This window comes from Cervus canadensis, chromosome 24 (assembly GCF_019320065.1).
Source record: "Cervus canadensis isolate Bull #8, Minnesota chromosome 24, ASM1932006v1, whole genome shotgun sequence".
NCBI classification, from domain to species: Eukaryota; Metazoa; Chordata; class Mammalia; order Artiodactyla; family Cervidae; genus Cervus; species Cervus canadensis.
In genome coordinates this window covers 15,646,547-15,670,658 of record NC_057409.1, presented here as the reverse complement: position 1 = coordinate 15,670,658, position 24,112 = coordinate 15,646,547, and the positions used below count along the sequence as shown (strand labels likewise).

Below are 24,112 nucleotides of genomic sequence, written 5' to 3'. Positions count from 1 at the left end.
CATTAATCTGTTTTGTGTCCCTGTGGATTTGCCTTTTGCAGAATGTCATATAAATGGAATTGTTTTGAGTCTGGCCTTTTCCTATTAGCATAATGCATTTGAGATTCATCCACGTTGTTTAGAGTTGCTGAATAGTATTCCATTGTATTGATGTCCCAGAGTTTGTTTACCCATACACCAGTTGAGGAACATTTGGATTATTTTCAGCTTTTGACCATTAAGACGAAAACTGCTGTGAATGTTGCTGTACATGTCTCTGTATGAACATATGTTTTTTTTTTTTCCCCTCTTGGTCAGATGCCTAGAAGTGGAATTGCTGGGTCATATGGTAAGCGTATGTTTGTCTTTATAAAAAAACCATGCAGCTGTGTTCCAAAGTAGTTGTACCACATTTCACTCCCATTAAAAATATGTGAGAGGTTCCGTTTTTCCACATCCTCTTCAGGATATAGTAGTGTTATTTTAGCCGTTCTCATGGGTGGATAGTGATATTTACTTTTCGTTGTTGTAGTTGTTGATTATCTTTTGTTTTTGTGTTTTCCTGATGAAAAAATGATACTAAACAATTTGTGAGTGTGCTCACTGGCCATTCATATAAATTTAGTTTTTTCTGGGATGTCTGTGCAAGTTTTTTATGCATTTTGCAGTTGGTTTGTTTTTGTGTCAATGAACTGTAAGACTTTGTGTCCTATGAATAAAAACTTCTGAGACGTGTGTATGTGTATATACATTTATTTATTTCAGGTCTTCTGTTACGTTGTTGTTGTTTTTCTTTTTGTCTAGTGTTTTACCTTATAAATATCTGTGATTGAGGATCTTTTTTATTAGGTACATGTAACTTACAATCATTATAACTTGGTAATGCATTGACTCTTTAAAAATTAAAAAAAATTTATTATCTTTAAGATTTATTTGGCTGCACCTGGTCTTAGTTGCAGCACATGTGATCTCTTAGTTGTGGCATGTAGAATCTAGGTCCACGACCAGGGATCAAACCCAGGGCCCCTGCATTGGGAGCGTGGAGTCTTAGCCCTGGACATTGGGGAAGTCCCTGCATTGGCTCTTTCATGAACATGAAATGATCCTCCTTGACCCTTGTAATGCCTTTTTTTCCTGACTTCCACTCTGTGTGATTATTTAGCTACTTCAGTTTTATAAGAATGTTTTCCCAGGTGGGAAATGATAGAGAACATCTGACATGACGTAAGAAAGGTTAATCATGGAGGAGGAGGGGGGCAGTGACATAGTAGGGGAGAAGGTACTACCCAGTGAGCAAAGCACTCAAGGGAAGAAAATAGGATTCCAAGCTGGATCACTCTGACTGTGATTTGAGGTGGGAGGAAGGAAAGGATGGTTGCAGATACAAGTAGATTTTTTAGAGTTGGCCATACCTTAAATCTATTTTAAAAATCTAGCAGTAAGCACACAGCTTATAGTGTGCCAGCAACTAATCAAACGTGGTTTCAGTTTTTATTATCAGTACATGAGTGTGGTAGTTAAGTGTTGGCTGACTTTTCAGATAATTGTGGTTAATCTGTTAGTAGTAAATTGGCTATATGGAACATCTTAGGCTCTGGGATTGTGGCCCTGTTTATATTAACGTCCTGAATATCCCTTGCTCTGAAAATTTTTTTATTGTATACTGCCTGGTTTTTTGAAATGGTGTCTACAAATTGAATTTATTTTTCAGTGAGGGCCAGCATAATGAAGTGTGTCTTAAGGATGTGAAATTCATTTTGCTACAGATGGTGTGAAGTGAAGAAATCTGAGGGCAGGCACTGCAGCTACGTCTCTGTACATGTAAAAACGTCAAATACAAATAATCTTTATTTGACATGTGCTCTACATCCATGAGCATGTTGTGTAAATTTTTTAGGTTTTTTTCTTTCCTGAATGATGTTATGTTCTTGCTTTGATTCCATATCAAAAATGATTATGATTCTAAAAAGGGAATGATCTTTGGTTCATGGAAACAGTTGAAAATTATTACTACTAGTAGGCTTCTACTGTGAATACAAATGCAAAGAAATTACCTTTAAAAAGAACCCCACTTTGATCATTTCTGAGGAGAACTTCAACTTTGTTCTTTGCTAGGATTGAAAACTGGCCACAATCCTCAGACACAGGAGGGTATCAGTCCAGTCTGCCTCCTTACTGTGGGAATGGGCATGTGATTGATTCAGGAATGGACATGTGACCTGAATCAGTCCCAGCAACATAGTCCTGAGACTTTTGTGCAGAGCACCTGGGCACGAATTTCTCTTCTTTTTTTTTCCCCCACTCTGGTCTCTAAGAGAATGGGATATATTCTAGAGCTATTGGAGTCCTTCTTGACACATGAAGAGAGAGGCTGCCCTGGTTTTGAAACTAATATTGAGGAACTCTGAAATCTACCTCTCTCTACCTCTCTTCCCCACCTTCCCCAACTTCCATTCCTCCCTCCATCTGCAAATATCAGATGAGCCTCTCAGTCTGATCAGAATGACTCAATTATGTAAGCTAATCAGTTACTTTAAAAAAGCCAATTCAAGTTTTTCTGTCTCTTGCAGCTAAAACAGTCATTATTAATACACTGAGTATGTTTTAGAGACTTAAGTCAACATACAATAAAGAGTAAGGTTAAGAGAAAAGAAACCACTATGTACAGAGTTACCAGTAAATGTGTGTATTCTTTCACTAAATCTCAATAATTGTCTATTCCTTTCAAGAACTCTGCTCTTGGAAGTTCTTCTATCCAGTTCTTCTGTCTCATAGGAACTCTTCCCTAGGGTTTGCTTTCCCACTTTTGCTTCTGTCTACCTTCTTGCCTGACTGTGTTTGTTCCTGAGTTTCAGAACTTGGTATTATATTCTGCCAAATTCTCTTCCCCACCTCCGTGCTCTTTCCTGGCATCAAAATATTTGATACCTTGCTATGGAGATTATTCTTGGTGGAAATCTGCTGAGTTCTATAAATTGTCCCCACTCTAAGGGGAAGTGTACCTGCTTCCTACTCTCCTTGGTGACTAGGCACAGAGGTTTGGTTGTATCAGGGTGAGGTTGTGGGTAGTTAGTTTCTTGTGGTGGCCATGAAGAAAAGAAAAGAGGACATGTGTTATGAGACACCCAGAATTCTATTTCAAGCCCTGTGATCTCTTTGAACCATGTGCAGAAACCCTAAAGCCAGCCTCATCAGACCACTGCACTCTTCTTCTCCTGAGCCCAGCTCTGCCGCTGTATAGGCTCCTTGATGAATACAGATCGTTTCTCCGAGAGCCCTTTTTCCTTTTTTTCTTAAAATATTAAAAAAAGCTGAACAATTTAAAAAGGGAGTTAATAGTTCTCCTAACTGTGCTCACAGAGAAATAGAAAGGAGGGATGGATACTACTGTTCTGAGTTGTTAGAAACCTGTGTTTGAGTTGGTGTGATCTAAGCCAGGAAGCAGTTTGAAGTTTGAGTGGTGTCTAATGGAACGAATTGGCAGATAAGATTAAAATGGTTAAAAAATGTCAGTGGATACTGGGAAGGTAAGGTCTTTGAATGCTAAGTCAAAGAACAGAGAATTAGTTTCTTTAGGGAAGAGAAAACCATGAAAAATTTTGAGTAAAAAGGTAATTTAATAAGTTTTTTTTTTTTTTTTTTTAAATTTCTGGAAATCTGTAAGATGGTGGCACTGAAAATACCAGGGAATTTGTGGAAATATAAGAGCTGTCATAAAAAAGACAAGTGAAGGACTTGGCAAAGCAGTATGCTTGGCAGTAGAAAGAGTCAAATTTGGTTGTGAGGTTTTGAGTTTGAAAGGCCTGGAAGAAAATGCTTGTGGTATTAATAAAAAAAGAGAAGAGGAAGGGGAAATGCTTTGAGAAGGACTAGAGTGGCTTTTGATGGTTTGAGTTTAGGTGATAGTAGCACATTAGGATGGAACTGTGTTGGAGACATTGTGCTAGGAACTATATTAAGTGCTGGGAACACAACAGTGAACAAACAGGTGTGAAGAATCCCTGCTTTCATGGAGCTTGTGTTTCACTAGGAAAGACATAATAATGTACATACAATGCCATGTTCAATAGTGATAAGGACTGAAGAGGAGAAATAAACTAAGGAAGAGAGATGTGAATTTGGGGGTGGGGTTGAGATTTTAAATAGGGTGACCAAAGAATGCTTCATAGAGAAAGTGACGATAAGTAAGCACTGCAGGAAGTGAGGATCCTTGTGAGGATCTTGGGGAACAGTGAATACATACCTAACTTGTTCAAGGAGTAGCAGAGATGCTGAGGAGGGGAGTAGTTGAAGTTGAAGTCCGAAGGATCACCGGGTGGGGGTAGAGCTCAGGCAGGGCCTCTGCATCACTCAGGATCTGCAGTTTAGCTCTGAGCAAGTCAGAAAGCCTTGCAGGATGTAGAGCAGAGAATTGACCTGATTTGACTACCTTTCATAGGCTCACTCTGATTGCTGTGTTGGGAGAAGACAAAAAGAGGACAAGAGTAGGAGCAGCCCCCTTACGAGGCTCTTGCCTGTATCCAGGTGAGAGATGATGGACCTGAACCAGGATGGAGGCCTTGGTGGCCACGAAGCTAGAGCTGATAGGATGAGCTGATGGCTGTGATGCAGGTGGGGTGAGAAGAAGAGGGAATTGATTCATTGATAAGGCTAACAAGAGTTTTGGCATGAGTAACTGGAAGAAGTGGGAATAGTTTTTTCTACTTTTGTTAACTGAATAAAAGGTACTTTTGGATTAACTACTATAGGCAAACAGAATTCCCAATTAACATATATACCTTTAAGAACATCTGTAATATGTCTTTAAATTGATAGGATCCATGGTCCTGTTTTAAAATGAAAGAAGCACATTGGCAAGCCTTGTCAAGAACTCCCTGTGGAAATATCAATTGCTTTTCTTGGCTCCAAGGTATTTCCTGAACAGTGTATTATACTTTGTCCCAAGTGTACCATTAAGGGATTTGAAAGTTTGTTAAAACATGTGTGGCAAGTGAGTGCTGTCACTTAAGCCCAGCCAGAGAAGCCAGGAAACGAAAAGCAGCTCCTGCTTGGACTTTGTGACATGCATTACCTGTGAATCAGAGGCTCAGGTGGTGGGTTAGGCAGGGCACTATCCCCTGTGCACAAAGCCTCCAGCTGACTCTGTTGTAAACAGCCCTTTCTGTAGAAAGTGCCCGAGGACATAGGCATATGTAAATCTTGGAGAAGCTCCCTCCTACCAAGTTGATAACAACTCCCTGTCCCCCGGGAATGTCATAGAATTTATTTGCTTGGAACAGAATTTTCCAGTGCTAATATAGACTTGCTCTTTTATGCGATTTAAAATAGCACTCTTTAGTGATGGCTTTTGTATTCAGGGAAGGGTTTTTCTATATCGGTACACAGGGAGGCTATGAAATGTTTCATGTGTGGAGCTTGGGCAAGCCATCAAGATGAAATGTTACTTGGCATTTTTCTTTAGGATTCTATTTAAATTGGTTACAGGTACTCTGTTGCTCCCCAGTTTTGAAATACATTATATTAATTATAAAAAGATGGGGAAGAAAAAAAACTAATACGAGTTTTGAAGTCACAGGTTTCTTGATTCTGGTGAGTTTGAGTTGCTCTCTGCAGTTGATCACGTATACCACTCAGTGTAGACATCACCCACCCCTCTTCTAAAAAACAGAGGCATCACTTTGCCAACAAAGGTCTATCTAGTCAAAGCTATGGTTTTTCCAGTAGTCACGTATGGATGTGAGAGTTGGACCATAAAGAAAGCTGAGCACCAAAGAATTGATGCTTTTGAACTGTGGTGTTAGAGAGGACTCTAGAGAGTCCCTTGGACTGCAAGGAGATCCAACCAGTCCATCCTAAAGGTAATCTGTCCTGAATATTCATTGAAAGGACTGATACTGAAGCTGAGCTCCAATACTTTTGCCACCTGATGTGAAGAACTGACTCATGGGAAAAGACCCTGATGCTAGAAAAGGTTGAAGGCAGGAGGAAAAGGGTACCACAGAGCATGAGGTGGTTGGATGGCATCACTGACTTGATAGACATGCGTTTGAGCAAGTTCTGGGAGTTGGTGATGGACAGGGAAGCCTGGTGTGCTGCAGTCCATGGAGTCACAAAGAGTTGGACATGACTGAGCAACTGAACTGACTGACCCTCCCTTCTAAGGGATGGATTGGTACTTCGCCCTGCGGGAAGTGGTGCTTGCATCTTGGCTTTCTCTTCATCTAGGCATTCGTGGTTTTTCTAGCTAAAACTGTTGTTTTCAAATTGGTGACAGTGTACTTTATGGTTACATTTGGGTTTATATTGAAACTGGGGTTATAATTTAGATATGAAGGTTTAGAATTATTTTAGAAAAATGCATTTATTTAAACATCTTCTGGTTTTATTCATTTGCATGTATACTTATGTTTGTGTCTTGTGATAAGTTTCATCTCTGGTAAAATAACCAGGTTTCCAGACAGGGCAGTCATGGAGGGCAGTGCAGTATGGTGTAGACAAGCATATTCGCCTTTCCTGAAGGAAAACTTGCATTTTCTTTTTTTTTTTTCCCCATTTATTTTTATTAGTTGGAGGCTAATTACTTTACAATATTGTAGTGGTTTTTGCCATACATTGACATGAACCAGCCATGGATTTACATGTGTTCCCTGTCCTGAAGCCCACTCCCACCTCCCTCCCCATCCCATCCCTCTGGGTCATCCCATTGCACCAGCCCTGAGCACTTGTCTCATGCATCCAACCTGGACTGGCGATCTGTTTCACACTTGATAATATACATGTTTCAATGCTATTCTCTCAGATCATTCCACCCTCGCCTTCTCCCATAGAGTCCAAAAGTCTGTTCTATACATCTGTGTCTCTTTTTCTGTCAAACTTGCATTTTCTTATCTCCCTCTTTTGCACGTGTGTCCTGCCCTAGCTTAGTCCCCTGTTTGTGTGTTCACCTGTCCAAATCCTGAGGGAGGCATAGCAGTATTGTGGAATAAACCAGGGTGGGAGTTGAGTAGATCTGTTTTCTACTTTCCCTCAGTCTTGATCTGTTTCACAAAGGGCTGGACCAGTTTACATTCATTTTGCTGTACATTCTTGCTGATATTTGGTGTTATCAGAATATTTAGTTTTTGCCCATCTGTGAGTCTGTAGGGATATCTCATGGTGATTTTAATTTGTATTTCTCTGATGATTTAATGAGGCTGAGCTTCTTTCCATCTTTATTGGCTGTTTGGCAATAAAGATTCACTATTTTGTTAAGGGCCTTTAAGCCTTTTCCGCATTTGCCTATTGGATTGTCTTTCACTGATCCATAGGAGTTCTTTGTTTATTCTGGATATGAGCACTACCATGACTTTTTTAAAAATTTCTTTTACATTACTGTAGGATAAAAGGAAAATATAGTTTTAATGGAGTTGAATTTATCATTATTTTCTTTCATGGCAGTACTTTTTGGTTATGTTTGAAATGTGTTTCCCTATATATTTTCTCAAATCCTATTTTCTAAAATTCTGTCAGCCTTTTAGATTAGCGTCTTCCTTAGCCATTTTCCAATCACATGGTTGCACAAGGTCTCTGATTTAGCAAATGTTCTTGTTTTCAAATTAGGGATGTTCCTTAAGGCCTTTTGCCATTCCTTTGTTAACACAGGGCTTGTGTTCCCCTTAAATTACAGAAGTCACTGTCCTTTTCCAAAAGGTATATCTTTTCTTCTCTGTGTCTCTGGTCTCAAGATTCTGGGCTTAGGCCTTTTTCTTTCAGTGGTAAGCTTCTTGTAACCTCCTTTCAATTTCATCCCTGATGGGTTCTCAGGGTCCTGTCCAGGTCCTAGTGAAGAGGCCACATTAATGCTCTCCAGCCTCCAGAGATTGCAGCCTGTTGGAGAAAGGGGATCACCTTTTCCTTTCATTACACTGCTGTACCACCCTGTCTCCAAAAGGAGACAATAGGGAGATTACAGATGTATCCATGGTAAAACTAACTGCAGGGTGTATTTGACGGACATTTCTCTGTGTGTGTGTGTATGCATGTCCTTTTATATTTTTACTGTTTACTTTTATGAGCAGGGTTTTGTCATGCTGATCCTATCCCATTTATGGAATAAGACTGAGAGTGAAAAAGTTTTGTGTGACCCAGTGATTTGGTTCCCGCACAAACCTGTTTCTCTCTTGTCCTCCAGAGACTAGACTAAACCTCCCCAAGGGAGAAATAGCCCCAGTTGCAGTGTGCACTCTCAGAATAGTAAGTGCAGGCGGCTGCCTTGTTCCTTCAGGTCTGTGGAGGAAACCTGAAGGAGTTTTAAAGTCCTCAGTTAACCAGGTCAGTAATGTATCCATTTTCCTAAGGCCTCCCTCCTTTTACTTTGAGCTCATAGCTTTCCAAAATATGGATCAATCTAAACTAGTAGCGTTCAGCACCAGATATTTTACATTGTACAAATATAAATTGTACATCCTCACAGAGCATTTACTAGCTACTTGTAGATGTGCGCTTTTCTGTGGAGGAAGGGTTTATAGCTTTCATGTGTTTATCAGAGGGAATGAGAATTGTCAGAGGGAACTCTTAGTGTGTCATCTCTGTGAAACTTCCAAATTGAGAACCATTGAACTAGACTTTCCAACTTTTTCAAGATCAGTCCCACAGAAGGCCTGTAACTTTACAGATCCAGGAAAATTTGGGCTACTACTTTCTAACCGTCATACTCTTGTGTCTGGAGACTGTTCTGAAAACTCTCTTGCATCCGATAGTCTTTTACATTCCTTTTTTCAATTTTCTACCCTTTTATCCATCTGTTTATTCCTCAGATATTGAGCACCTAGATTGATTATGCAAGTTGCCATAGCATAATCAGATATATAATTGGCGAACATATAATCTTAACAGATGAGGAAAATCACGTACATAGATAATACTTGTGCTTGTGCTCAGTGACTAAGTTGTGTCCACTCTGTGACCCCATAGACTGTAGCCCGCCAGGCTCCTCTGTCCATGGGATTTCCCAGGCAAGAATCTTAGAGTGGGTTGCCATTTCCTTCTCCAAGGAATCTTCCTGACTCAGGGATTGAACCCTCATCTCCTGCATTGGCAGGCAGATTCTTTATCACTGAGCCACCTGGGAAGTCCATAGATCTACTGTAGTGAAAAAAAAGGGAAGTCCCATAGAGGAGGTACGTATAAATTGCTTTGGGACTTTAGGAAAGGATACCTGCCTCTGTTCTGGGGCAAGTAGCAAGACGTGAGGAGGAAGTGGAAGACTATGTGGTGGATTCTAGGGTCATAGAAATCCAAACCATTTGGGTCTTTAGAGATGGGTGGATTTTAGATATGTGTAGATGTTAAAGAAAGCTGAGTGCCGAAGAATTGATGCTTTTCAACTGTGGTGTTGGAGAAGACTCTTTAGAGTCTCTTAGACAGCAGGGATATCAAACCAGTCAATCCTAAAGGAAATGAGTCCTGAATATTCATTGAAAGGACTGATGCTGAAGCTGAAGCACCAATACTTTGGCAACCTGATGCGAAGAACTGACTCATTGGGAAAGACCTTGATGCTGGGAAAGATTGAAGACAGGAGAAGGGGATGACAGGGAATGAGATGGTTGGATGGCATCACCGACTCGGTGGACATGAGTTTGAGCAAGCTCTGGGAGTTGGTGATGGACAGGGATGCCTGGCGTGCTGCAGCAGTCCATGGGGTTGCAAAGAGTCAGACACGACTGAGCGACTGAACTGAACTGACATGTAAATGCAGTATGTCATTTCTGGTTCTTTATTCATTCAAATGCGATTTGAGTATATATGTGACCTAGCCTTGGTCACTTTATGGAGTTTATATTTATCAGGGCAGGTGGATTCTGAACAGGTCATTTCCTAATTAATTGCTATTTATTCATTCATTCAACAAATATTTGAGTGGCTACTAAATGCTTTTCCCAACTCTTAGAATATAGCAGTAAAGAAAATCACCTCTGTGTTCATGAAACCACATCCTAGTTAAGAGACAGAAAGTAGGTAAGTATATAATAAATTGCCAGGTAATGATAAGTGCAGTGATGAGAAATAACAGTGAGGTGGGGCTGTTTCAGTTAATGTGATCAAGGGAGGCCTCTCTGAGAGGAGGATATTTGAGCAGAGACTTAAATAGAACGAAGATAGCAATTCCTGTGAGTAACTGAACAGAGAGTTTCCTGATAGAGGGAATAGCAAATGTAAAAATCTCAAGAAGATTTTAATGTTCTAGGAACAGCAAGGCGATCTCCGGGATTGGAGTGTAATTTGCAAAGGAAGAAACTGTAGAAGATGAGAGTGGAAAAGTAGATATGGGCCAGATTGGACGAGACCCATGGCTTGGTGATGGATGGATGGATGTTGGGAAGTATTGGGAGAATGACATGGTGTGATTTGTTTTAAAAAGATGATTCTAGCTCCCTTGGTCCAAAACAGAAATCAGGAGACCAGTTATCACAGTAGTTCCACAAGGACATAAAGCTTGCTTGGATTTGTACAGTGATAGTTGAAACAGCATGAAGCTATATTGTAAGGGAAGGGTCAGTGGGCTCTCTTGATGGATTGGATGTGGGTGTGTGAGGGAGACAGTCAAGAGGGATGTCCCAGTTTGGTGCTGTCTGCCGAGAGAGGCAGCGCTGGGAGAGGGGTGGGATCTGGCGGGGACCAAGGGTTCTGTTGTTTGAGGTGCCAGCTGACATCCAGATGATGTCAAGTAGGCAAATGGATATGAATGTGGAAATCAGGGAATGGTAAGGCTAGGGCTTTAATTTTTGGGGGTTAATAGCATATAGAGAGATTTAAAGCCACAAGACTGGATGAAATCATCTAGGGAGTGAGTGTAAATGATCCCCTCCCTAGCAGTGTTTAATATCTTCCTCTGTTCCAGTGTCATGTCAGATTCAAGTTCAATGTAGGGGAAAAATACTTCACAGATAGTGGTCTGTACTTCCTAATTATAGTACATCAAGAAGCGCTTTGGTTCTTTCTCTTTTTTATGATATTTGTTTTAATCAGTGGGCTCAGGTATTGCTGTTCTGGTCTATCTGTTGTAAAACTCCATCCCCATCAGCATTTAGCAACCATTGATATCATTTTTGGCACCCATCCTGTCAATAGGGATAGCAGAAAGGTGTTAATGGATGTCTTTCCTTCCTTCTTAATTAGCTGAAGTTCTGTAAAGAAGCACTTTACCTCATCAGCTGTTTGGTTAGCCTGAGGTACAATTCGTACAGGAAAGGTAGGATGAATGTTTAGAATTTCCTAAGGCTGACCAGAGACACCTCTTTCATGATGATTTCTGAGTCCTTTTGATGAAACTCCAGTAGCCTGTAAGTGCTTCCTTGTTTTTCCCATATGACAAGATTGTCCAGGTCATCTTGCTGATTCCTTTTCTAGACTTGAATTAGCCATTTCTCTAAGGAGTTGCACAGCCCGCACTCTTAACCAGCATATGGTATGGAAGGGTTTTAGAGTGCCTTTTGTATCCTATGACCTTAAGGTGATCTTTTCCCCTCATAACATTTATTCTAATGTGTACTGTGATAATAAAAATAGAATGAAAATGCTTTAAAAATGCAGTGTATTGATTTATATTTTAACTACACAGTTTTGAATGACTTGATTTATATGTTAAACACTACTACCTTAACAGCATTTTCTGCTTTAGTAACTCAAAATTGAAATTAGTGCCTAAAACACTAATTCTTGAGTATAGCTAATCTAAACCATGGAGATTATCACAAAATCAGAACTGGGTTGATTTTGAAATGTGCTCTTCAGTTAAGCTTGCTGTACTCTGGTTATTGTTTCCCACTGGGCTCTTCTTCCCATTGATTCTTCTTGAACTTAGCGTGTATAAGCCAAAGCATGATTCTTCATATGTAGGTAGGCAGAATCATGGTGGTTGCAGAATTCTTTTTATAGATTACTCACACATGTATACACCCATACAAAGTGTGGCATAGTTAAGCCTTCACACTGTATAAAGTCCATATTCTGGTTACTCCTCTAATATTTTCTCCATTGTCTGTGGGAACCAAATCCTTTGTGGAAGCCATTAGGAGCAGAAATAAAAACATAATAGAACATAAATCAGGTATGACCTAAATCAAATCCCTTATGATTATACAGTGGAAGTGAGAAATAGATTTAAGGGACTAGATCTGATAGAGTGCCTGGTGAACTATGGACAGAGGTTCATGACATTGTACAGGAGACAGGGATCAAGACCATCCCCAGGAAAAAGAAATGCAAAAAGGCAAAATGGCTGTCAAAGGAGGCCTTACAAATAGCTGTGAAAAGAAGAGAAGTGAAAAGCAAAGGAGAAAAGAAAAGATATACCCATTTGAATGCAGAGTTTCAAAGACTAGAAAGGAGAGATAAGAAAGCCTTTCTCAGTGATCAATGCAAAGAAATAGAGGAAAACAATGGAATGGGAAAGACTAGAGATCTCTTCAAGAAAATTAGAGATACCAACGGAACATTTCATGCAAAGATGGGCTCAATAAAGGATAGAAATGGTATGGCCCTAACAGAAGCAGAAGATAATTAAGAAGAGGTGGCAAGAATACACAGAAGAAGTGTACAAAAAAGATCTTCATGACCCAGTTAATCATGATAGTGTGATCACTCACCTAGAGCCAGATATCCTGGAATGTGAAGTCAAGTGGGCCTTAGGAAGCATCACTATGAACAAAGCTAGTGGACGTGATGGAATTCTAGTTGAGCTATTTAAAATCCTGAAAGATGATGCTGTGAAAGTGCTGCACTCAATATGTCAGGAAATTTGGAACACTCAGCAGTGGCCACAGGACTGGAAAAGGTCGGTTTTCATTCCAATCCCAAAGAAAGGCAATGCCAAAGAATGCTCAAACTACCACACAATTGCACTCATCTCACACGCTAGTAAAGTAATGCTTAAAATTCTCCAAGCCAGGCTTCAGCAATACGTGAACCGTGAACTTCCAGATGTTCAAACTGGTTTTAGAAAAGGCAGAGGAAACAGAGATCAAATTGCCAACATCTGGATCATCGAAAAAGCAAGAGAATTTCAGAAAAACATCGATTTCTGCTTTATTGACTATGCCAAAGCTTTTGACTGTGTGGATCACAATAAACTGTGGAAAATTCTGAAGGAGATGGGAGTACCAGACCACCTGACCTGCCTCTTGAGAAACCTGTATGCAGGTCAGGAAGCAACAGTTAGAACTGGACATGGAACAACAGACTGGTTCCAAATAGGAAAAGGAGTATGTCAAGGCTGTATATTGTCACCCTGCTTATTTAACTTATATGCAGAGTACATTATGAGAAACGTTGGGCTGGATGAAGCACAAGCTGGAATCAAGATTGCTGGGAGAAATATCAATAACCTCAGATATGCAGATGACACCACCCTTATGGCAGAAAGTGAAGAGGAACTAAAAGCCTCATGATGAAAGTGAAAGAGAGTGAAAAAGTGGCTTAAAGCTCAGCATTCAGAAAACTAAGATCATGGCATCTGGTCCCATCAATTCATGGCAAATAGATGGGGAAACAGTGTAAACAGTGGCTGACTTTATTTTTTTTGGCTCCCAAATCACTGCAGATGGTGATTGCAGCCATGAAATTAAAAGATGCTTACTCCTTGGAAGGAAAGTTATGACCAACCTCGACAGCATATTAAAAAGCAGAGACATTACTTTGCCGACAGGGGTCTGTCTAGTCAAGGCTATGGTTTTTCCAGTAGTCATGTGTGGATGTGAGAGTTGGACTGTAAAGAAAGGTGAGCACCGAAGAATTGATGCTTTTGAAGTGTGGTGTTGGAGAAGACTCTTGAGAGTCCCTTGGACTGCAAGGAGATCCAAGCAGTCCATCCTAAAGGAGATCAGTCCTGAATATTCATTGGAAGGACTGCTGTTGAAGCTGAAACTAATACTTTGGCCACCTGATGTGAAGAGCTGACTCATTTGAAAAGACCCTGATGCTGGGCAAGATTAAGGGGAGGAGGAGAAGGGGACAACAGAGTATGAGATGGTTGGATGGCCTCACCAACTCAATGGACCTGAGTTTGGGTGGGCTCTGGGAGTTGGCGATGGACCTGGTGTGCTGAAACTCATGGGGTTTCAAAGAGTCAGACATGACTGAGTGACTGAACTGAACTGAACTGAAAGACCTGGTACCTTTGTTTAACATCTTTCCAGAAAACTGCATTTTACCTTATAGCTTAACTCTGGCATGTCAGTTGTCTCTCACCCCTGCCCTCAGCACTCCTCTCTCTGAGATGGAGTATGTGATGGATGACTCACATACTGTAGAAAAGAACAGTAGACCAGTGATTGTGTTGTAGCCACCATGCTTTAGACACAGGGTACACATGTGAACCTCCTGCCTATGTTTTGGGCTGTTCTGACAGTGCCTGAGGTTGTGTTAATTCTGAGGATCATCAGGGGCAGATCTTCCTAAATGTTATTGAACTTGCTGGGCACATTTAAGGAAATTGAGTGAGTTTGCTGATTTGAGAGATGACAGGTTCTTTTTCTTCTCTAATTTGTTAGTGAGTACTATCTTTTGAACGATACGCTCTGGGTCATGTGTGCAACCAGGATTTATGTATCAAGGTGAAGTGCACATAGAGAAGAACTGGTTTTGTAAAGTATGTATTAATTTAAAACTTAGCTGTTGCTTCACTCTTATATGTTCTCATACAGTAAAGGGCCTGAGGGGTATCTCTTTAGCAAGTTCTGGCTTAGTCCATTGAGCTTTTCTCTCTTTTTTTTTATTATCAAAGAAAAAAAGTCTTGTTTGTTTGGAAATAATGAACAAACATGGAAATAATGAACAAATTAATGAATGACCAAGTGAATCTGACAAGAGTCAAAACAAGGCAAGAGTTGAAAGAAAATTGCATTAAATATATTCAGAAATTGGAAATCAAGTTTTCAAAAGATTTTATTAAAAGGCACCATTTTGCTCAAAGAAATTCACCATTTCTTACAATTATTTCTGTTATGACGTTTTCATGAAGTCAAATATTTTAAAAATTTGGGAATATATTTTTAGATTCTATATTTTGATGGTGTGAATATCTTTGGAATATTTTATTTTGAGTTTTTGGGTGGATATTATAGTATTCTTTGTCTGGGGACAGTTGTGTTAATTGGAATCTGTGACATTATAATGTTCGGAGAGAGATTTCTTTTGATAGCTTTTTCTGCCTGTATAAAATGAGTATCTTTCATTAAGTGTGATCTTTTTGTGATCTAATTTGAACATTAATCTGGTTTGTTGAAAGCAAGCATTTAATTTGAAACCTCAAAGTTAAACTCAGAAAAATATTCAGTTCAGTCGCTCAGTTGTGTCTGACTCTGTGACCCCATGGACTGCAGTACACCAGGCCTCCCTGTCCATCACCAACTCCCAGAACTTGCTGAAACTCATGTCCATTGAATCGGGGATGCCATCCAACCATCTCATCCTCTGTCATCCCCTTCTTCTCCTGTCTTCAATCTTTCCCAGCATCAGGGTCTTTTCCAGTGAGTCAGTTCTCTGCATCGAGTGGCCAAAGTATTGGCGTTTCAGCTTCAGCATCTGTCCTTCCAATGAATATTCAGGACTGATTTCCTTTGGGATTGACTGGTTTAATCTCCTTGTTGTCCAAGGGACTCTCAAGAGTCTTCTCCAACACCACAGTTCAAAAGCATCAATTCTTTGGCGCTCAGCTTTCTTTATGGTCCAACTCTCACATCCATACATGAGTACTGGGAAAACCATAGCTTTTACTAGATGGACCTTTGTTGGCAAAGTCATGTCTCTGCTAGACAGTAATATGCTCTCTATGTTGGTTATAGCTTTACTTCCAAGGAGCAAGAGTCTTTTAATTTCATGGCTGCAGTCATCATCTGCAGTGATTTTGGAGCCCAAGAAAATAAAGTCTGTCACTGTTTCCATTGTTTCCCCATCTATTTGCCATGAAGTGATTAGACCTCTCAATTATAGACATGCAGGGAAACCGCTAGAAGCTCTCTCACTTCATTCAGGTCTCTGCTCAAATATCGCTTCATCCAGGAGGCATCCACCCTAACCACCCTACTGGTAGAGCAGCCTCAGTCTCCAGTGTGTATGTATGCTTTTTCATTAGCACTTATCACTATTAAACTTTTGGCTGTTTACACTGCTGCATCCTTCCCACTTAGAATAGTGCCTGGCACCATGAAAGGTATTCCATAATAATTTGTTGAATGAGTAAATTGTTTACCACCTGTCTCCCCAATAGAATTCAGGCCCCAGAAGGATGCCTGGCACAAGTTTGGCCTTCTAGCATGTGCTTGAAAGAATGAAATGAATGTAATACCAATAGTATTCAAATTCGTATATATGTGTGTGTGTGTATATATACACACGCTGAGCAGCATATATATATATATATGCTCAGTCGCTTCAGTCGTGTCCGACTCTTTGCAACTTGATGGACTGCTGCCTGCCAGGCTCCTGTGTCTGTGGGATTCTCTAGGCAAGAATACTGGAGTGGGTTGCTGTGCCCTTCTTCATATATATGTATATATATACATATATATATTATCACATCTTGATTATATGTTTAAATTGCACATAGATTTCTCATCCAGAAATAGATTGTTGGAAGGATGTAGTCTCTAAGTAAACTCTAGAACCAACACAGTCTGCTGTCTTTTTTGCTAATGTGGATGAGCAGATTTACGTATAGGGTCACCCTTTTTTCAGTGGCTAAATAACACTGGTATATGTTAATATCATGCCAGTAGAGATCAAAGGGTATTGTCATATGAGTATCACGTGACTAACTTGTTGAATGGATTAGTAGTGAATTCTTTTCTATTTGCTTCATTTTTTAAAGTTGAAAAAGTTTGACATATTGTATAGTACTCATTCTTATTTCTAGTGTAAATGTCTGTTAGTTGTGTGCTTTCTGTGCTGATCTCCGGTCTCAAAATGGAGAATTAAGGGTTTATATATATATTTTTTTTCTTTTCATTTATTTTTATTAGTTGGAGGCTAATTACTTTATAATATTCTAGTGGTTTTTGTCATACATTGACATGAATCAGCCATGGGTTTATATTTTTTATGAGAACATTTTATAAACTCTTGTTCACATTGAATTTTGTTTCTGTTTCATTTTACGTTCTTGTGGTTTCATTTGGGAATGCAGTGACATACTGTGTTGAGTTCTTCTATCATTTCTCAACATCCTGGTTGGTCCCATGTGATGAACCCTTGTGAAGCAGGGTGGTACTTCTGGTATTCAGGTCCTTTGTGGGAGAGGGGATGAAAATATACGTCAGAAAACTGAGAAGTGGATGTAGCACTAATCTTGGGCATATTGAAGAGCTGGATTGATCATAAGGCAGTCTGTACATCTGGAAAATAAAGATTCTTTTTCAAACTACATGGTGAGTATCTACTGCTTTTGAATGTGCAGTTTTTTCCTTAGGAAAGAAGAATGAAAACAGAAGAATCTGCACTTTCCCTTTTTCTCCTCAAGTGATTTAGCAGAACATTTCAATTTTCTTCAGGTAATTAAACCGGAGAGCAATGACAAGGAAACAGAAGGTGCCTATGAGTCTGATCTCCCCGAGGAGCTCTGTGGAAGCCAGCTTCCGCAACAGTCCCTGAAAGGCTATAATGACAGTCCTGATGTCATTATAGAGGCGCAGTTTGATGACAGTGACTCAGAAGATGGACATGGCAACACTCAAAATGCTCTGGTTGATGGTGTTAAGAAACTCTCAGTTTGTGTTCAGGAAAAAGGTGAGTACAGGACTGCTTTCTGACATTTTATTTTGGTAGATTGTTTTAAGTATTGAAATTCTTTCTGTGCTACAGAATTCATCACAGAGTACAATTGATGTCTTTCCAGTTTCTAACCTGTGGCAGCTTTTAGGAAACGGGGATCTTTGACAGACTTCCAGCTGCTGTTTATGAGGCAGGGACAAACTGCTGCTGTTTGGTTTGTGTGGTCAGTGGTTGCCGTTGTCACGTCCTAGTGGGCTTTGCATTGTGTTGATAGCTCACCTTGACATTCCTGTGATGAGTCCAATCCCACTCAGTGGTTGATGGGAACAGAATTAAACCAATCATTAAATCCTTCCCCCAAAAAAGCACTTCATTTTACCCTAGAATTTGCTTTAATTTTAACTCAGAACATTTTGTCCTTAGTGGTGGGGATGAAAAATGAAAAGTGTTTGCAAGTGAAAATGTTAGTCACTCAGTTGTGTCCGACTCTTGCAACCTCATGGACTATAGCCTGCCAGGTTTCTCTGTCCTTGGAATTCTCCAGGCAAGAATACTGGAGTGAGTAGCCATTCCCTTCTCCAGGGGATCTTCCCAACCTGAGTCTCCTGCATTGCAGGGAGATTCTTTACCATCTGAGCCACCAGGGAAGCCCAGTGGTGGGAATGGATCACCTTACATGTGATAAGTAGATGATCCTTACAGTGTTTTGATTGTAAGCCTTTAAAAAAGCCAGTCTTATTTTCTCTGATCAAAATTTAAACCATGAGTCCCCTGGATGCTGAAAAAGCAATTGCAGACATTTAGGGGAGGAGCTGTGACCAAAGGCCCTACCTGAGTGCACTCTGAGAAACTTAAGGGAAAGGAGCAAAAATTGGAATATTTCAATGAATAGATTTCTAGAAGGTTTTAAGTACAGGGAATATGTTTTCTAGCCAGATTGAGTTTTATATATGTCATGAAATGGAAAAAATTGACCTGGCTAGGCCAACTAGATTATGAGGTTTTTTTAATCAGGAAGAAGTTTCTGGCACAGCCCCCATGAAAGGCTGGAAGAAATGCCAGAAAATTACTAAAGGAGGATGTTGAGCAGACACACTGTGATAGAGACTGGTGAGCACAGTTCTCTGACTCCTGAAGAAAGTTGGAGGTGATTTCAGGAAGTGACTGCATGTAAGGGTCACCCTGTGTCTCCACTGCTAATGAGGGAGTGATCTGGGGCAGTGAGCATTTTCTCAAAGCGTGTGTTATGTTCTGGTGCCAAGTGCTGCTCATTCAGAAGGACTTTCCAGCTTTGATATTCTGTCTGAATGAGGAGGCCACTGCTTCACTGCCCCACCAGGTGTGCTGACCTGAGGACACCCAGGTTCTTTTTGTTTTTGTGGCCTGTTTATAGACAACTAGTGGTTTCACTGTTCACGGCCCAGCCAATTTCACTTGGATGTTATTCCTTGAAAATTCATTCTGATGTTTCTTCTTTTTTCTTTTAAAAATAGTTGGATTCTGTGACCCTCTTTTGAGAGTACATGTGTATCATAATGGCATCAATCCTGTGAGTCATGTCTTTTCTGTGAGAAGACTCTAAATAGTTAAATCATTTACCAACAAGGTCACCGAGAGAGAGAGATACTTGAAGGACAAAGCCCAGGGGAGAAGTACTTTGGAACTGATGGGGTAATTATCCCAAAACTACTCTGTGGAATCCTTGTTCAGGTGATTGAAGTTGGCAGACCTCAGTAGCCTCTTTTCCCCCAGGCTCCAAGTTGAAGGGTTAAGATGCCTCAGTTTCTTATTAGTGGTTGGTACTAATACAAGGGCAAGGAAGTATTGATGGATGGAAATGATGGCAGAATTGATGCCTGGGGTGGATATTACTAGTTTACTTTGCTCTTTTTTTGGGAAATTCTGATGCCAGACCTACTCTTGATTTGTCATCTATTCCCTCCATCTCTGTTGCAAGTAAGTATCATTGAATGTTTTGCAAGTCCACTGTATGCAGTGTTTTCCTTACTCTTTTTATGGTCTTCCTATCCTACTGTTATTTATATTGCTTCCTTACTGGCCCTGACTGAGGGAACAGCCTTAATCCTTCCCTCAGTATCTGGTACCAATTTCTCTTTCCTGCTAGCCTCTAAATAGAGAGTTGGTGAAACCGCATGGCTGTTTCTCATTTCTTGCCCTCTTGATATTTAGGAAAATTGCAATTTGCTCTTTTAAAAATCATGGTGTTTTTAGAATATTTCAACCAGCTTCTCTTCTCTGGATAATATAAAATCTGGTTACAGTTAGGATGTTAGTGCTTTTTGCACCATTTAAGGGTTTGAAATTTGTTACTGAAACAAACCATAACCTTAAGAACATCATAAACTTTTCCTGTGACTTCTAGAGAGGTTCTTTGCTTTGTCTTCTAGTTACAGATGGATTATTAATCCTAATTCACACTTATGTGCAGAAGAGGGATTTTTATTTATTTTTGTTTTAATATCTTTTTTTAAACCTGAAGCAAATGCTGTATATTACAGTATGCATTATATATCCCTCTTTGCCCAGGAAACATTCATAGCTTTACTGTAACTACCAATTTCTCTGGTAAGTGAGCAAGTAACCTCAGCTGTCTACAGTAAGTACTTACCATTGCATTCAGAGAAAAGTTTCTCTGAGCATCTCAGACCTACACAGTAGTTTCTTCTAGGAAGACAGCATGGATCTGGATCACCCTCAGCCCCCTGAGAGAGAACGGGCCAAAGACCTGGGTCCCTTTTCTAGGTCCAGCTCCACAGCCTCTCAAGGCTAAACTTTTACCACTTTGTAGGCAGTGGCATTATCAGCACAGGAAATAGCCATCTGGTCGAGACCAGGAACAACCTAAATAAATAACCTTTGGTATCAAGTATTTGAGTAACAGTCACCTGATTAGCCAATTCCTAAGGAGAAAAAAAGTCATGACTGAGTGGTGCAGTAGCTCTTTATCATACATCTTTGGGAACTTTAAGAAGAGTTTTGAATCTTGGCAATGGTGACTTAATCGGGCTGTGACATACTTTTCCTGTTCTCTACCTTAGTAGGGTCTGTCAGAGATCTTGTTCAGTTTCCTGGTCTGGAAGTAGGCTTCTGCAAGTACCCTGAGGGCTGAACATGAGTTTGAATGTAGAGTCGGTGACACTTCCAGTTCTCTCTTTTTGTCTCTGGCCACCTTTAGCTCTTTCTTGAAGGGAGAATCCACAGGGAATCCTTGTCCCTTTATGGGGTTTGACTCAATCTGTTACTCCTCCTCCTGGGGCCTGCTCAGGTCAACCTCAGGAGTCAGGAAGAGCCCTTTCTTTCACACTTAAAATTCATCTCCTTCCAATGACAGCCCTGTTCAGTGTCTAGGTTTAAATTGTCTTTCCTTCGATAAAAAGTAACTATATTTCCCTTTGGCTGAGAAAAGCAGGTCTGTATGATACTTGGGGTTACTGAAATCCCAAGATCCCTAACTGTTTGGAAACCCTTCTTTCCTTCACCGAGAGGAATGGTTGGTCTAGCATAGGATTTCTGTTTTAGGTAGACATTGTAGGTACTGACCATCTGTCTCTGCCTGAATCACACATGATACGAATGCAATGCCCACTTAGTCTGAAAAGCAGGGAAGCAAAAATTCCCACTGTATCCTTCTAGCATAGGTTTGGACAAGGCTTTGCTCTCTTTCTTTTTAATGACACTTTAAAACACTGGCACAAAACATTGTCCAAACATTAAATAAATGGCAATTTCCCATCAACCACAATTTTTGACTGAGTGGGCAACCATTCCTCCCTGTGAAGTCCTCAAAAGAAATATATGAACCAAGGATAAAGCAATGCAGAGGAGCACTTCTTTATTAACTAAGGTTTTGACCAAGGCAGAGTGATTATACCAGTCTATACTTTCACCAGCAATTCATGAGGCTTTAAAAAATTTTTTTATTTTATTGAAGTATAGTTGATTTATAATGGTATATTAGTTTCTGCTATATAGTGAAGTGATTCAGTTACGCACACACACATATATATGTGTATGTATATATATATTCTTTTTTCATATTCTTTTCCATTGTGGCTTATTACAGGATATTGAATATAGTTCCCTGTGCAATATCGTAGGACCTTGTTGTTTATCCATTCTATAGAAAATAGTTTGCATCTGCTAATCCCAAACACCCAGTTCTTCCCTCTTCCACCCCACCTCCCCCTTGGCAACCACAGATATCTTCTTTATATCTGTGAGTCTGTTTTGTGGAAGTTCATTTATGTCATATTTTAGAGTCCACATATAACTGTTATAATATTGTATTTGTCTCTCTTTTTCTGATTTACTTCACTAGTATGATAGTCTTTAGGTCCATTGATGTTGCTGCAAATGGCATTATTTTACTCTTTTTAAAAAAAAATATTTATTTTTTAATTGAAGGATACTTGCTTTACAGAATTTTGTTGTTTGCTGTCAAACATCAACATGGATTAGCCATAGGTATACATATGTCCCCTCCCTACTTCACTCTTTTTTTAAATGGCTGAGTAGTATTCCAGTGTGTGTGTGTGTGTGTGTGTGTGTGTGTACACATGATATCTTCTTTATGCATTCATCTGTCGATGGACATGTCTTCCTATGTCTTGGCTTTTGTAAATAGTGCTACTGTGAACAATAGAGGTACATGTATCTTTTTGAATTATGGTTTTGTCTGGATATATGATCAGGAATGGGATTGCTTGATCATATGGCAACTCTGTTTTTAGTTTCTTAAGGAACCTGCATACTGTTTTCCACAGTGACTGCTTTAATTTACATTCCCACCAACAGTGTAGGAGGGTTCCCTTTTCTCCACACCTATGAGGCGTCTTCTGTTTTCTTGTTCCTGCCAACAGTTTTCAAGTTTTTATCCTCTAGAGATTAAGTTCTGTAAATTGTCTTTTCATATTGTTTGCCCATTGTTCCATCAGAGTTAGTGTTCTATCGTTGATTTGCAGGAATTTCTTGTCTATTCTCTATAATAATCCCTTTTCCATTTTAGGCATTGCAAACAACTTCTGGTTTTCTGTCCTTTAGTCATTCATCTATCAACTTTATTGTGTTTTCATTGAACAAAATTTCTTAATTTTACTGCAGTAAAATTAATCAAATACTTTATAGTTTTTTTAGTTTTTCCCTGTGCTGAGGTCACATATCCCACATAACCTTTATTAACTCCACAGTGTTACCTTTTGCTGAACTTTATGAAGCTAATTGTTTACTGATTGAGAGTATTATTTGGTTTTTCTCCTTTAAGTCTATTTTTGTTGTTGAACCATCCTTGAATTCCTGGGATAAATCCTACTTAATCCTGATATATTTTTATTTTTTAAATATAATACTAGATATACTTAGGTAATAAATAGTGTAGGGTTTTTTGTGTTATGTTAAATGGCCCTATCATTTTCTTATCATTATCTGGTTTTTAGAGTCAAGATTATGTTAGCTTCATGAAGTGTCCTGATCAGTTTTTGACTGTTTACTATTTTCCCGGAACAGCTTGTATAAGAGAGGAATTAAGTGTTCCTTAGAATTTGGTAGAACTCATTGTAAAATTGTCTGCACCTGCTGTTTTTCAGAAGGCAAGATCTTTGCTCTTTCAGTCTCCTTTATACTGATTGGTCTGTTTAATCTCTCTCTCTATTTTTGGTGCCAATTCTGGCATAATTTAAGGGGAATTTATCCATTTGAATTTATGAGCACATAGATATTCCTAATACTCATTGAAAGTGAAAGTTGCTCAGTCCTGTCTGACTCTTCATGACCCCAAGGACTATATAGTCCATGGAATTCTCCGGAGCAGAATCCTGGAGTGGGTAGCTGTTCCCTTCTCCAAGGGATCTTCCCAACCCAGGGATTGAACCCAGGTCTCCTGCATTGCAGGGGGTTTCTTTACCAGCTGAGCCACCAGGGAAGCCCAAGAATACTGGAGTGGGTAGTCTATCCCTTCTCCAGGGAATCTTCTTGACCCAGGAATCAAACCAGGGTCTCCTGCATTGCTGGCGGATTCTTTACGAGCTGAGCTACCAGGGAAGCCCATTAATATTCTTTAATTGTTAAAAAATTTCCTTGTATCTGTATTTTTGCCTCCCTTTTCATTCTGTAGTTTAATTGTTTGACCCTTCTCTCTTTTTTCTTAACTCTTGCTTGCCAAAGATCCATCTTATTAATTGTGTTGCTAATCCTGTTCGTGACGCCAGTTGTCTTGCTGTTCACACCATGCACACTGTTCGCTGAGCCCATGGTAGGCAAGTTGTGAGCTAAGAGGCTGGAAGGAGACTCAAGGAACTGTAGGAGCTGCAGACATGGTTATTCTGTCCTGTCTGGCACGGCAGCCATAACACAGCCTCTCTCCTGGCTG

The 24,112-nt window shown here is 39.8% G+C and overlaps 1 protein-coding gene across 5 annotated transcripts in view; it reads left to right on the top strand.

The window, feature by feature from the left end:
* The window catches only part of DIS3L2 (DIS3 like 3'-5' exoribonuclease 2), a 354,056-nt gene that overhangs the window by 88,918 nt on the left and 241,026 nt on the right, over positions 1 to 24,112 (top strand). For all 5 annotated transcript variants that reach the window (XM_043445967.1, XM_043445970.1, XM_043445968.1 and 2 more), the window contains exon 6: positions 17,508 to 17,742. In XM_043445967.1, the coding sequence (XP_043301902.1) occupies positions 17,508 to 17,742 (235 nt within the window). The remainder of the gene's footprint in view (positions 1 to 17,507; positions 17,743 to 24,112) is intronic.